Source organism: Mesoplodon bidens, assembly GCF_964165515.1.
Source record: "Mesoplodon bidens genome assembly, chromosome: 6".
Taxonomy (NCBI): Eukaryota; Metazoa; Chordata; class Mammalia; order Artiodactyla; family Ziphiidae; genus Mesoplodon; species Mesoplodon bidens.
In genome coordinates, this window is record NC_138162.1 from 30,736,184 (window position 1) to 30,750,005 (window position 13,822).

A 13,822-nucleotide genomic window follows, 5' to 3' on the forward strand; every position below is an offset into this window, starting at 1 on the left:
GCTTACAGTCAGAATTGGGACCAGAGCCATTAAAGTTTTATTTTTTTCACTTCTATTTAATGGCCTAATGGTTACTGGTAACACACTTAGGATTCACCAGCCCAGTGGTATGGTGGACCCTCTGATCAAATTTGAAGGGAACATAAGGAGAATGCAGAGGAAGAATAATCTCAAGCAGTACTTATTAAGTCCTTACCGTCCTACTAGCTACTTTCAGATAGTATTTAATCTTGACAACAACCCTTCCTGGTCATCCTTATTACCCGTTTTTCACAGACCAGGAGAAAGAGGCAGAAGTGATGCATCCCTGGTCACAGACCTAGGAAATGGTATTGAAACACACCAACTGGGAATTCTTCTTTGGTCTTTTCTTTGGCTGTCCCTAGGTTCCCATCTTGACTTTCCTTTGCTTAGATTCCCTTTCAAGGCATGTGAAGTTAATTTACTTCTGTGCTATTTTTTTCCTCTTAGTCTTTGAATAGTCTTTAAAACTTGCTGTCTTTCATTTGGCAAGTCAGGCCTTCTAGAGTCTCCTTTGCAAATACTCTTCCGTTTTTTCTTCTTTTCTAACTGCTTCTGTCTTTAAGACATTCTTTGACAGGATGAAAGGAAACATAAAAAGGTACCTCATAAATGGTTCTCTTAATATCAAGCAGGATCTTTAGTTTTACTCCTGCCACATTTTAACTGTTCTCATCTCACACGATTTCTCAAGGACTTGGGTTGTAGACTTCTTGAAGGTGGTGACTGCACCTACTCTAACTTGTTGATACTGCATAGCGTATTCATGTATCAACAGGGACTTGTAAGAGAGCAGAAACTTTGGTTCTTTTGTTCACTTCTTTGTTCCCAGTGCCTGTAAATTACCGGAAATTAGTGTGCCCTCAGTATACATATGTTTTAACATGATGAATTAATACTCGCTTATTGTTTTTTGTGGACTATTCTGTATAAAAAGTTTCGTTTACATCCAATATGGCTCTGAATTGAAAGACCTGTAGAATTTTTTGCCTTTTCCCTATTTTCGGCCCTTTATAACAATTTCGACCTTGGGTGCGTTCCATTAAGCTCTTGGTGCCCTTCAAGGCTCAGTTTCCACATCAGCAAAATGGGGCGAGTAGCAACAGTTGCTTGTTTCTCCCTGTCTTCAATCACCTACTACTTCTCCAGGGGTTTATTGCGTTCGCTTTCCCCTGGATAAAATCATTCACCTGAAAGGTAAGAAACCAGCAGGGTCCTCGGGTTGCGCGCCTACTGGGGATAGCTAGCAGCTCCGCAAGCCTCGCCCGTGCTTCCCAGGTCCGGAAGCAACCCGACCCCATTTCGGCTGCGAGCCTGTCCAGCCCTCCGGCGCCCCAGCCTCAGGCGCCCTCTCGCACCGAGGTAGCGCTCTGCCTCGGTGCCACCGCTAAATGGGCTCGGCACCGCGCAGGTTCCGACGCGCGCCGAAGGGCCCGGCCTCGTTTTGGCCGCATTCGCCCGGCCGCCCGCGCGGCGCTGCACTGGGGGCGGGGAGTCTGATGGGAGAAGCGCGCGGCGCTGAGAAGGCGGCGGCCGGGGAGAGGGAGCCGGAGAGGGACTGGGCGCGGGAGGCCGGAGGCGGGGGACAGGGGGAGGCGCCGCCGCCGCCGCCCGCCCCTTTCCGCTGGGGAGCAGCTGCAGCAGCAGGAGCGGAGCGGGAGCCGCGCAGCCACTACAGCCGCCGCCGGGGGATGTGGTCGGCGCCCGCCCTGAGCCGCGCCGCCTCCTGAGTACCCGCCGCCGCCCGAGCCGCCGCCGCCGCCCGAGCCGCCGCCGCCGAGCCGTGTGGAGCCAGGCCGCGCCCTCCCCGGGCGCCCGCCGGCTCGCATGCCGAGGGGCTCCGGGGCGTAGCTGCGCGCCCGGCGCCGCCTCCGGGCTCCTCCGGCCCCGCCATGGGCTGCTGCAGCTCCGCCTCCTCAGCCGCGCAGGTGAGGGGCTCCCGCCTCCCGGCCGCCCGCCCGGATGCCTCCCCGCGCCGTGCCACGGGCGCCCGCAGCCTCCCACTACCTGCGAGCGTCCCCTCAACCCACCGTGCACTCCAGAGACCCTCACTCCCGCCTCCCCCTCCCGCCTCCCCCTCCCGCCTCCCCCTGTCCCGAAGATGCCCCCGCGCTGGCTCCCAGGGCTGCCGATTCGCAGGCGCCTCTGCGCGGCCCCCAGGGTGCCCCTAGCTCTGCCCAGCCCCTTGCCGACTTGGCTGCCTCCTCCCAGTGACACCTGAGCGGCCCGTCCCGCCAGCCCGCAGGTAGAGGCAATAAGGGCGTCTGCTCCCTGCCCCTGGTGGCACCCCCTTCCCTCGTCTTCCGGGCCTGGCTCCTCTCTTCCTACCTCCTTGGAGTCTTCCGCCTCCCCATCCACAGACTATTTTCTGTGCTCCCTGGAGGAGTACCCCCAGTATGGGCTGTTCACCCCTCTCCCACCTTATTACAGTTTCTGCTCTTAGATATTCTGTCCCTTTTCTCTTGCCCGCCGCCCCCCGTCCGGGTTCAAGTGTTTAAGCGGATCCCGGAGCCCTTCTACGACCCGCTTCTCCGATTCTAGCCGCTCGCCTCCCACCCCATCCCATCCCCCCTTTGTGCCTTGACCCCGGGCACCGCGGCCTCTTCTCACCCCGAGGCCCCTGCGGGAGCGCGGGGATTGGGCTGAGAAGGAGATTGGGCACCTGGTGGGTGACGGGATCGTTACGGAGACTCCCTCTTTGTTGCCAGTGTAACAGGAGGAAGAGGTGCCGAATTTAGTTTTTCTGTGTGCACTGGCTGAGTGTTGTCGCTGAGGGCTGAGATGCGGAGATTTCTCCCAGCTTCTACCCTGCCCCCATCCGGATTTCGCTAACCTCCCTCTCTTGCCGATCCGAGCCCTTAACCTGGATAGAAATGTTTAGACAACTGTGTAAGGATCAAACGTAATAGGACTTGACTGCTGGCCACTAATAACTAAGAGGACCTGTTTGTAAATTACCTAATTTAGTGGATTAGTGAGTGTATTTACAAATACGATAAAAAGCAATCAGGAATACTGCATCAAACTGTCTGGTGGTGGTGTATGAAAAATAGGCTCTGACAACGCCTGGGATGTAATCTCACAGTTTCATTAGTGTAGAATGTAACTGTGGTCTTTGATTTGTTTGTTTTGGGGGGATACAAGGGCTCTTGTTTTTAGAAATAAAGGCTGGTCCGTTCTTGGTGAAGAAAAATGCTAGTTTGGAAAAAAAAATTCCTTCAGAGATCTAGCATCTGTGATAATGCCAGAAGTGTTTTGCTGCTTCTAAATGACTATATATAACTCAGTTTTAAATAACCTGCATACTTGTTCTGAAAATATGAGATCTGTTAGAGAGAAAATGACTAGAATTGCAGATGAATGGAGGACATTTATGTTTTATTAAGTATCCATCCTATTTGTCTACTTCTTTTTTGGGTGTTTGCTTACTCTTTTTTTGATTTGTTTTTCTTTTCCTATTAGGATCATAGTCAGGCTGACTGGTTTAGTTAGTTAAACCTTCCTGTTCAGTTAGAATAACAGAGAAAAACTATATGTAGTGGCGTTAAGAAGGAGAGGTCGGTAGACCACAGTTTTCATATTAACAGATAAAGGTGTGGAATCACACAGCACCTTTCAACTGGTCAGAGATTTTTGGGGAGAGGGAGGAATCTAGTTGGGTGCTATTCGTCTAATATTTACTTAAATATTATTTTCACCAAAAAGGTATCTTTCCTGTTGCCTTTCTTTTAAGAATTGGGTTATTTTGCATCCTCTTTTGGAGATGAAATGCCTTTAAGACAGTATTGGATAGTTTATGGATGGCTTGTTCAGTGTTTAATCAATTAAATTTGGAAGGGATGGATGCTGGACCAAAACTCTGCTTAACAGGTCTTGCATTTGACTAGCTCCACATCTTACTTTTCAGAATGCTGTCCCATATATTTTCCTTGCTTCTTCCTCCTCTTGCAGCCACTGTTTCCTTCATGCTGTGTTCTACAGACAAGATGCATGTCATGCACTCCGAAGGGTGCATTTTTTTCCTGTGGATCCCTATAACCAATCAACAGCTGTCACATGCCTTTAAGTTCAGCTTTAGGGACTTGTAGTGTAAGTGGAGCATTGAGGTTTCGTGCCAAAGAGCTGGTCATCATTTTTTTTTCCTTATTTGAGATTTTGGCATCATTCTTCATTTGTGAAATGTTACCAATCTGCTGCATTTTAATGCTCCTTTCAGTAGCATCACCAGTTAGGATAATACAGTATCTGTATGAGTTGTGTTGAAACAAAATAGAGGCCTCGATTGTATTTTCAGGCAGAATGTTTCTTTCATCCCTTCTACTGAATTGTAAACTTCTTGAGTATAGGAACTGTTTTTATTTTTCACATGTTTGTATCCATTGCAGTGCCTCACTATACCTTGTACATAATAGTTGCTCAGCAGTAGTTAATGAACAGAATATAGATACACAGATTGGAACATTTGAACATTTGGCTGGCAAGTAACATTTAATATGAATCCGGTCCCGAACTATGTGCTGTTTTACTTCCATGAGCTGGTTGAGTAATGCCACCATGCCACCCTCTTCAAAGCTCAAATTTGAACTAAGTTAAAATTCACCTGCTTTTCCCACATTCCTTCCTATTCTGTCAATGGTACCATCAGTTTGCAAAATTGAGCAGGTTTTTTCTTTTCTCCTGGTGCTCCGCTCAGTGCTTATATTTTAGTTGGAGCAGTGGCTATAACATCTTAAAAGAGCTTGTCTGCAAACTCTGATGATAACCTGCACAGTACATCAAAACAATGCGCTTTGAGGTAATCTGCAGTTCAGTTTAGCTTTTCTCAGTGGTATCGTCAGCAACTTTAAAGCCCTGGCAGGTTTTATCAATGTAAATATAGTGTGTTTCCTCTTTGTAGTAGGAATTCACTTTTGAAATACATATAATTTATTTTCCCTCATAGTCTCTTGCTATGTTGAAGACTCTCATAAAAGAGTTTATTGACTTCCAAACTGCTTTATCTCTTGTAGTCTGTTCTTTCATTTTCTTGGCAGTGTCTGGTTATCATAATTTGCCATCAAAATAATTATCCTGTTTTTGGATTTAGATAAAAGAAAAGCATCACATTCTATACTTACTTGTATTTTACTGTTGAAGGAGGAAATTATTGGCAAAATTATTTGTGCAGTATCAGATATGTGTTTCTAAGAATCTTAAGAACTCTTAGATATATTTATAGAACTCTTATAGAACTCTTAATTATTTTTTTTATTTGTGGCCACTACAAGTTACTTGCTAATATTAGTAATTGCTCAACACAAGCCAATACATGATAGCCTTTGCCTAAAAATCTCTTTGAAGAGAACATAAAAGTGAGATAGTCATGAGTTTCTTTTTACAGCAGTAATCCTCCCTAAGATTCTTAAAATTTATTCCCAACTCTCCATAATTCGTTTGTTCTGTTATAACCTGACATAATTTCTATTCTTGTAATGTTAAACTTCAAAGTTCAGTTGTAAATCTTCAGATTTATGAAATGTTCTTTCCCATTGACAAACCAGTTTGAATGAAGGAGGCTTTTGAAAGATTACTTAGCAAATTGCCAAAAGTCTTTGTCGTTAATGGCTAGATCATCATTTCTCACAGCAGCGCTTTGGAGGCCAGGAGATTTCGCAAGTGCTATGAAGTTCTGTGTCCTTTGGTTCTAACCTTAGAAATTGTGAGAGGGATGGAGGGGAATCTTTCTGGTTGAACAAACTGCCCCTCATATCTCTCTGACTTTAGGAGAGATTGGTCTTGTCTCTGGTCTCGTCTCATGTCTTCAAATTGAGAGCTAAGTATTTAACTGTGTTTTTCTAGCTCTCATATCTTGTCTCAGGAGTAATGAAAAACAATCAACTGGTTCACAAATACTGGTTAACTTTTGAGAATGTTAACTGTTTTTAACAGAATTTTATTAGTACTGTAGTCTCCTTCTGCTTTGTGAACTTTGAAGTCAGAGGGTAAAAATGAAATTTGAAGAGTGTCCAGCAAAGTAGACCTGCTCTAACTGGAATAAAAAAAGCACAGCATGAAGACAATTTATTTTTTTCTTCTTCTTCTGAATACTATGCTATTAGCATTGAAGATCCATTCCTCCAAATATGTAAATCAAAGTTAATATTAAAATTGGCTGGAAAGTAATGTAAAAATGGTGAGACTTTTTGTATACCTATTTTTCACAGCCATTTTCATGTTTTAATTTATCTAGTAACTCTGAAGTTGACTTTACTTCCATTTTACAGGGGAGGCAGTTGAGACTTGGACATTAGTTGAGACTTGGCTGAAGTCTCAGAGCTACTAAGGGATCAATCCAAACTTTACCCCAGGTCTTTTGAATGTGAGTCCTGTGCTTTTCTTTCTACGTTCACATACATGCTTCCCATATCATAAATTGCAGTTCATTTTATCTTTAGAAAAGGTCCACTCAATAACATTTTGAATTAAGGAATGTCCAAGTTAAAGTCATGCCTTTTTGAACTTGCTGCAGTTACTAGCTGGAGAATGACATAATGTAATACAGCAAAACTAGTCCAGTTAAAAAGTTCCCAGGCTTAACAAATACTACCAAATACTATTTGATGTGTTAATCCTATCATTTAGAAATGTTATTGGCTTAGAGGATATTTATTTATAGAAATATATTCTCTATTACTAGTAATTGGCTAGTAGCTATTTTACTGTCTCCTTCCTCCCCAAACCCCCCCCACCCCCAAAAAGAAGAAGTAAATATTTCAATTTCATAATTTGGCTCAGATTTTGGGGGCTCTGGTTTATCTCTATTAGAGATAAACTAGGCCTACTATCTCTCTTTTCTATTGAGCTAAACTAGAATGTAGAGATAAGAAGTAGTCTAAGGTCAGAGAGATACATTATGAGGTAGCTAGGACTAGAAACCTACTTAGTCACTTAATCTCTTGAGCTTTCTATAGTTAGTATTAATTCTTAATGTCTTAAGTCTTCTTATCTTTGCAACCTTGGCTCCACATAGGAAACACTTAGAGAACTTGAAAAAACACGGATTCCTGGGTCCTCCTTTCAGAGGTTCTGATGTCATTGGTCCAGGGTATTTTTTAAAGTTCCCCTGGTGATTTTCATGTTCTGCCTAGGTTAAAACCCACTCTTACACACCCTTTCTTTAGATAATTCCATCTCCTTCTCTGGTTTCCGTTACAATCCATATGCTGACAATTCCCAAACTGAACTACTGAACTGAAACCAATTTTTTCCTGGCCTCTGAGCTATATATCCCCTGATTACTTAGCACTTCCACTAGCATGTCTTGTAAGCAACTCAAACTCAGCATGTCAAAACTGAACTCAAAATTTGTAGGCACATACACACACATCTTTTTCAGTATCTTTGGTTCACTGAATGATACCAGTATCCTGGTGTGGAAACTGGAAACTGGAGGCACATAGGAAACCTGCCTCTTATTATTCCGTATCTGGTCACCATATCTTGCCTCTTTTACCTTCTAAACTCCACTACCAGCCCCCTAGTTTAGGCTTCTGTCATCTCTGGCCAGAACCTTGCTTCCATATCTCCCCATATTCATTCATGCTTCCTTCTAATTTTCCTCCATACCACAGTCTTAGTGATCTCTTAAAAAAAATCCAAAGCTGTGTGGGGATTGTGTCCCCCACCTACTTGAAACCCTTTAATGGTTTCTGATTGCTCTTAGGACAGAGACCAGAATCACGGATCCTAGCCAACAGTGCTGCATGGGCTGGTCTCCATCTCTCTCCAGCATCATTGTCACCTCATACCATGCTTCTCCTTACTCTTTGTGCTCGCTCCAACCTCACAGATTCTTCAGGAGACTGTATTCTTCTTTTAGAGCTTTTGCACATACTTTTCACTTGTTTGGAAGGCTCTTTGCTTTTCTCCCTGGCCTTTGGCTGCCTGATACTCATCCTTTAAGTTTCAGCCTCAGAGTCACTTGTTTGGAAAAGGCTTCCTTGATCCTTCAAACCAGGCCATGTCTCCTCATTAAATTCTCACAGCCTTATGTATTTTCCCTATGAACACCTAAAGCAATATGCAGTTAATGTCTAGACTAGGAGTTGGCAAAACTACAGCCCATGGGCCAAATCTGGCCAGCTACCTGTTTTTGTATGGCTTGCAAGCTAAGAATGCTAAAAATGGTATCTATATATTTAAATGGATGAAAAAAATCAAAGAAGATTTTTACATGAGAAATTTATTTCATAAAAATTATATAAATTTGAATTTCATTGTCTGCAAATAAAGCTTTATTGATAAAACCACATGCATTCATTTATACATTGTCTATAGCTGCTTTTATGCTACAGTGGCAGAGTTGAGTGGTTAGTTGTGACAGAGACCTTATGGCCTGCAAGTGTAAATATTTATTCTGTGGCTCTTAGGGAAAATGTTTACTAACCCCTGGTCTAGACTGAGTTGATGAGGAGAGGGACCATGACTGCTTTGTTCATTGCTGTTATTCTCTGTGCTTAGTTGGTACCTGGTACCTGGTAGGTGCTCGTGAAATATTGGAACAAATTAGTGAATTTGTTCAAGTCTCTTTCCTTTCATGGATGGATGTGGATAAACTCCAACCGTAGTGACTCTGATGTTTTAAAATTCAATATAGGGACTTCCCTGGTGGTTCAGAATCTGCCTTCCAATGCAGGGGACATGGGTTCAATCCCTGCAGGGAACTAAGATCCCTCATGCGGGGGGGCGACTAAACCCACATGCCACAACTACTGAGCTCAAGCGCCTTAAGGAGAGAGCCCACGTGCCGCAAACTACAGAGCCTACGCGCTCTGGAGCCCGTGCGCCACAACTAGAGAGAGAGAGAACCCACACGCCGCAACTAGAGGGAAGCCCGCACGCTGCAACAAAGACCCTGTGTGCTACAACTAAGACCCGACACAGCCAAAAAAATAAAAGAAATAAATTTTTTAAAAACGAAAAGTAGTTACTTATTAAAAAAATAAGTAAAATTCAATATAAAATTTTTTTAGGGACTTCCCTGGTGGCACAGTGGCTAAGAATCCGCCTGCCAATGCAGGGGACACGGGTTCGAGCCCTGGTCCCAGAAGATCCCACATGCCACAGAGCAACTAAGCCCATGTGCCACAACTACTGAGCCTGCACGCTAGAACCCACGAGCCACAACTACTGAGCCCACGTGCCACAACTACTGAAGCCTGTGCGCCTAGAGACTCTGCTCCGCAACAAAGAGAAGCCACTGCAATGAGAAGCCTGCGCACCACAACGAAGAGTAGCCCCCACTTGCCGCAACTAGAGAAAGCCTGCGTGCAGAAATGAAGACCCAACACAGCCAAAAATAAATAAGTAAATTTTTTTAAAAAAGGAAAAAAAACCCCAAGGGCTTCAGTGTAAAAAAAATTTTTTTTAAGGACAAATACTTTTTTTTTTTTTTTGACGGTGCCTGGCGGCTTGCAGGATCCTAGTTCCCCCCACCAGGGATGGAACCCAGGCCCAGGCAGTGAAAGCACTGAGTCCTAACCACTGGACCGCCAGGGAATTCCATAAAAGGACAAATACTTTCGAAGAAGATTCTCAACAGAAGTTTTAGCAGCTGTCTTAAGCAGTTTGTCTGTTGCAGGTATATGTCTCCTGTGTGAAGCAAGTGTACTTGTAGAGGTGTAAGTTAGGGGGTGTTTTTTTTCCCCCGATGGACTCCTCTCTGATTTCATATCAGCTGTATAGTAAGATTTACTTAAAAAAACATTTGGTTGATAAACTACTGGAATTTTTAAAATAATATTACTTTTTCTTAGCTGCTCTCTATAACATCCTGCAATCAAATATTTAGAAATTTATTTAGTAAGGAAACTATTAAAAGCTATTTTTATCCTAATTTTTAAGGTTGCGAGATACGCTGAAGATTGCTGAACAGACCTGTTTGATTTCTGGATACATTTGTATAATGTAAAATAAGGAAAACAGCAAAAAGATGGAAAAATTGAAAATATATGTTTACTTCAAGATAGCAGGGAAGGTATTAAAGTTTGCTTCTTTTTTTTGGTAGCATTATGATAATGGTAATGATAATGATCTTGTAAGATTTTTCATTATGAATCACTTAAGATGATTCAGCTTTAAGAAACGAAAAACCTTAAATCTAAATAGCTAATACATGAAGGAAAACTTATACTATCTCTTATAAGTTGAGAGGTAGGGTGGCTTCCAGCTTGGTTAATTCAGTGGCTTGATGATGTCAACACGGACCTGAGTTGTCTCTTTTTGTCATTTAAGGAAGTTAGTTTTTCCCTCACTTAGCTCCCCTTGTGATCCCAAGATGGATGTGACTCTCACAGACTCACGCTGAGCTGCCGGATCTCCAGTGCTTTTTCTTTCTGTAGGAGTTAGGGAGGGCTGCATACTCATCCCTAAACAATCTCTAGCAAGGGGGAGGCAAGGGCACTCTAACTGGCTTAGACTAACCAGGATTTCCCTCTGAGTCAAGTGGAGGGTAGAGGAATACCAGAGCGAAATTAGGACTCCGCCACTAAGGCTTGGGGCTGTTGGGGAGAGTGGTGACTGAGTAGGCAGCCAATGGTATCTGCTACATAGTTTTGTCATTTTCTTCTGCTTATAAGATCACACTTGTATGGTGTTTCCTAACATTTTGCTTATAGCTCCATTATAAAACCTCACAGTTCATAGTTGAAAGTCACACAGTTATCTTCCTATTTCCCTAGTGCTACTGGTCTAGCCACTGCTGAAGCCCCGTCTTTCTCTCCCCCCCCCCACTGCTTCTTTCCCATTTTGAGGCAAGCATAGCTTCTGGATAAAGAAGAGCATTTAAGGTTGGAATAATGGTTAAGTAGGTAATCAGTTTTCCCACAACAGTGGGACCCAAGAGAAACTTGGGGGTTACTATAACCTCTTCCCTTTCAAGCTCTCAATTTCCTTTTCTACCTCTTCTCACTTCTTTGTGTGTTTATCTCTGTCCGATTGGTACTCATTTTTTCTTTCTTTTTCCCTCCTTTCCCCTAAAGTTTTCTTTTTCATCCCTTTTCTTTCTACCCCTACCTGATGCACTTAAGGGGCGGTAATACTGAGTGGAATATACTAGCATAGAAGAGGAGAGAGTGTCTTTTTTTTCCTCCTGTTTAATTTTGGGGTTTTTTGTTTTTGTTTTTTGGTATAGCAATAGTAAAACTGAAGATTCACTCATTATTTAGAATACCTCTATGATGTAAAGACCTCTCACAGTATAAAAATTGCTTCTTTACAGAAGGAGAATTAGTAAACTATATGTAAATATGTTCAGTCTTGCTAATAATCAAATCAAATTAAGGGTACATAGACACCACTTTCATCTGTAACTTTGGTAGTTAACAGGATAATATTAATTGCTCATGTGGTTTCAACTCAAGTATACTTTATTGATTTGCTGAATAAATGGTATGACCCTCTTGGGACACTGTTTGATGACATACATTGAAAGCCATAAAAAAGTTGACACCCTTTAGTAATCCAAAAGTATAGTAAATGCTAGATTACATGTGGCATTATTTGTAATAGCAAAATAGTTTAACTTTAAACATAATATTGCTGAGGTAAAACTTTTCTTAATATAAAATTCAGTTGAATTTAGTCTGCTATATGTGTTTCACTTCACCATCCCCAACTAAATGATCCTCCCTTAATGGGTAAGTAGCCTTCTGCCATCTTTTAAAGAAATCCTTTCCCTACTGCTGCTCTAAAAGGATATTAGAATCTGAGAATTAAACACCATCTTGTACTGGCAGGAGTGTGGGCTGTATAGCCAGACCGTATGGCTCTGTCACCAGCTGGGTTATTTGGGCCAAATTCTTTAACATTTTGTGCCTCATTTTCCCCAGCTGTAAAATGGGAACAATAATAAAACCTATCTCACAGGCTTGTAGCAAACTGCACACCCCATGAAAATATCTTAGCCCTTATGATATTAATGTAAACTAAGGCTCTTAGATGTTCTCCTACCCATTAATACCCCCCTAAAAAAATCCTGTGTTTGGGTTTTGGAAAAGGGACCTCAACTTCCAAAATTTTTAAACTGTGTCTGGAAGATGAGCGTTAAGGGTGAAATGAACAGCAATAAGGAGAGGCTAAATTGGGTGGTTAGGAGTTCAGTGGAGAAGTTAAGAAAGGATGGACTAGTTGGAGAGTGGGCTTCCTGAAAATCATCCTTGATTTGGCTTTGAAGGATGGGTTTAGAAAATGTGGGAGGATAGACAGATTTTAGTATAAAGCAGGGACAAGAGAGGACATTCCAGTGAAAGGAACAGCTTGAACAAAGGCAAGGAAGCCTTTAACTGACTGCGTGTCCGTTTGCAAAGGAGACCTGGCCAGAATAAAGAGAAATGTAACATGTAGGGAAGGCTACTATTCCAAGGGGAGAGAAATGGGCAGCCATGGAGGGTTTTTCAGAGAGTGTAAGGAGGATTAATTGGAGCCTTGCCTATTCCTGAAGTGAGAGAAAGGGAAACAGGCCACCCTGGAAACCGTTCAGTAACTCGAACCAACATTGTAAATGGGAAACAGAAGAGATATTATAGAATTGAAATAGGACAGATTCTCCTGACTTAATCTGGATATGTGGGATAACGGAGAGGGATAAAACCGGTTTAGAATACTGTATAGTGGAAGAAGGGTATTATAATTGACAGACATGGGAGTTGAGATGGAGACTAGAATATGGGGAGGGGAAGATGAATTTAATTTTGTGTGAACTGAGTTTGAGATGATATTAATACTCCATGTAGCAATTTCCCATAGGCAGTTGAAGATCCAGAACTGGATTTCAGAAAATGTTCTAAGTCATATGCATAAAGGAGATGCTGTAAGGATGGGTAGTCTCCCAGGGGAAGGAAAGGGCATGGAATATGAGAGCAGACCACTGGGTTTTCCCTGCTTTCATTCCCTAGTTGTCTGCCCTCATAGAATAAATTTCATTTTATTCTTGCAACTCTGAGATGGGTATCAGTGTTAGCCCCATTTTACTGATTAAGAAACTGAGGCTCGGGAATTCCCTGGCAGTCCAGTGGTTAGGACTCGGTGCTTCCACTGCCTGGGGCCCGGGTTCAATCCCTGTGGAATCCCTAAGATTCCACAGTGTGGCCAAAAAAGAAAAAAAACAAAAACAAAAAAACTGAGCCTCCATTTGCTGCAACATGGATCGACCTAGAGATTATCATATTAGGTGAAGTAATCAGACAGAAAGACAAATATCATGATATCATTTATATGTGGAATCTAGAAAAAAAGTGATACAAATGAACTTATTTACAAACCAGAAATAGACTCACAGACATAGAAAACAAATTTATGGTTACCAAAGGGAAAAGGGGGAGGGGATAAATTAGGAGTATGGGATTAACATATACACATGACTATAAATAAGATATATTAACAACAAGGACCTACTGTATAGCACAGCAAACTATATTCAATATCTTCTAATAACCTATAATGGAAAAGGATCTGAAAAAGAATACATATATGTGTTCTGAATCACTTTGCTGTACACCTGAAATTGACATAACATTGTAAATCAACTATACTTAAATTGAAAAAAAAAAGAGAAACTGAGGTGTAGAAGCTTAGGCAGCTTGCCCCAAGGCCCCCAAAATAGTGTAAAGCCTGGGGTAGTTCAAAATGTGCATTTCCTGCTGCACTGCATTCCCTTCCTTCTGCTGTACTGAGAACTATATTTAAATAGTATATTAAATGTAGCTTAGATACCACTTTTCTGTCACTGAAATTCAGAGACTGTGTGTACTATTTACTCTGGCTT

The 13,822-nt window shown here is 42.4% G+C and overlaps 2 protein-coding genes across 4 annotated transcripts in view; one reads left to right on the top strand and one right to left on the bottom strand.

The window, feature by feature from the left end:
• Positions 1-1,361: 1,361 nt before the first annotated feature.
• On the bottom strand, positions 1,362-1,850 carry LOC308619267 (uncharacterized protein; the record flags this gene model as incomplete). Its single annotated transcript, XM_081237896.1, has 1 exon — positions 1,362-1,850. One exon carries the CDS (start codon positions 1,848-1,850, stop codon positions 1,362-1,364), a length of 489 nt encoding a protein of 162 aa, XP_081094022.1.
• SLC44A1 (solute carrier family 44 member 1) overlaps positions 1,794-13,822 on the top strand; it is a 207,384-nt gene continuing 195,355 nt past the window's right edge. For 2 of the 3 annotated variants that reach the window (XM_081238425.1, XM_081238424.1), the window contains exon 1: positions 1,796-1,949. In XM_081238425.1, the coding sequence (XP_081094551.1) occupies positions 1,914-1,949 (36 nt within the window). In that variant the 5' untranslated portion in view covers positions 1,796-1,913. Of the gene's footprint in view, positions 1,950-13,822 lie in introns of all 3 variants that reach the window. The other variant, XM_081238426.1, reaches the window with a different exon arrangement.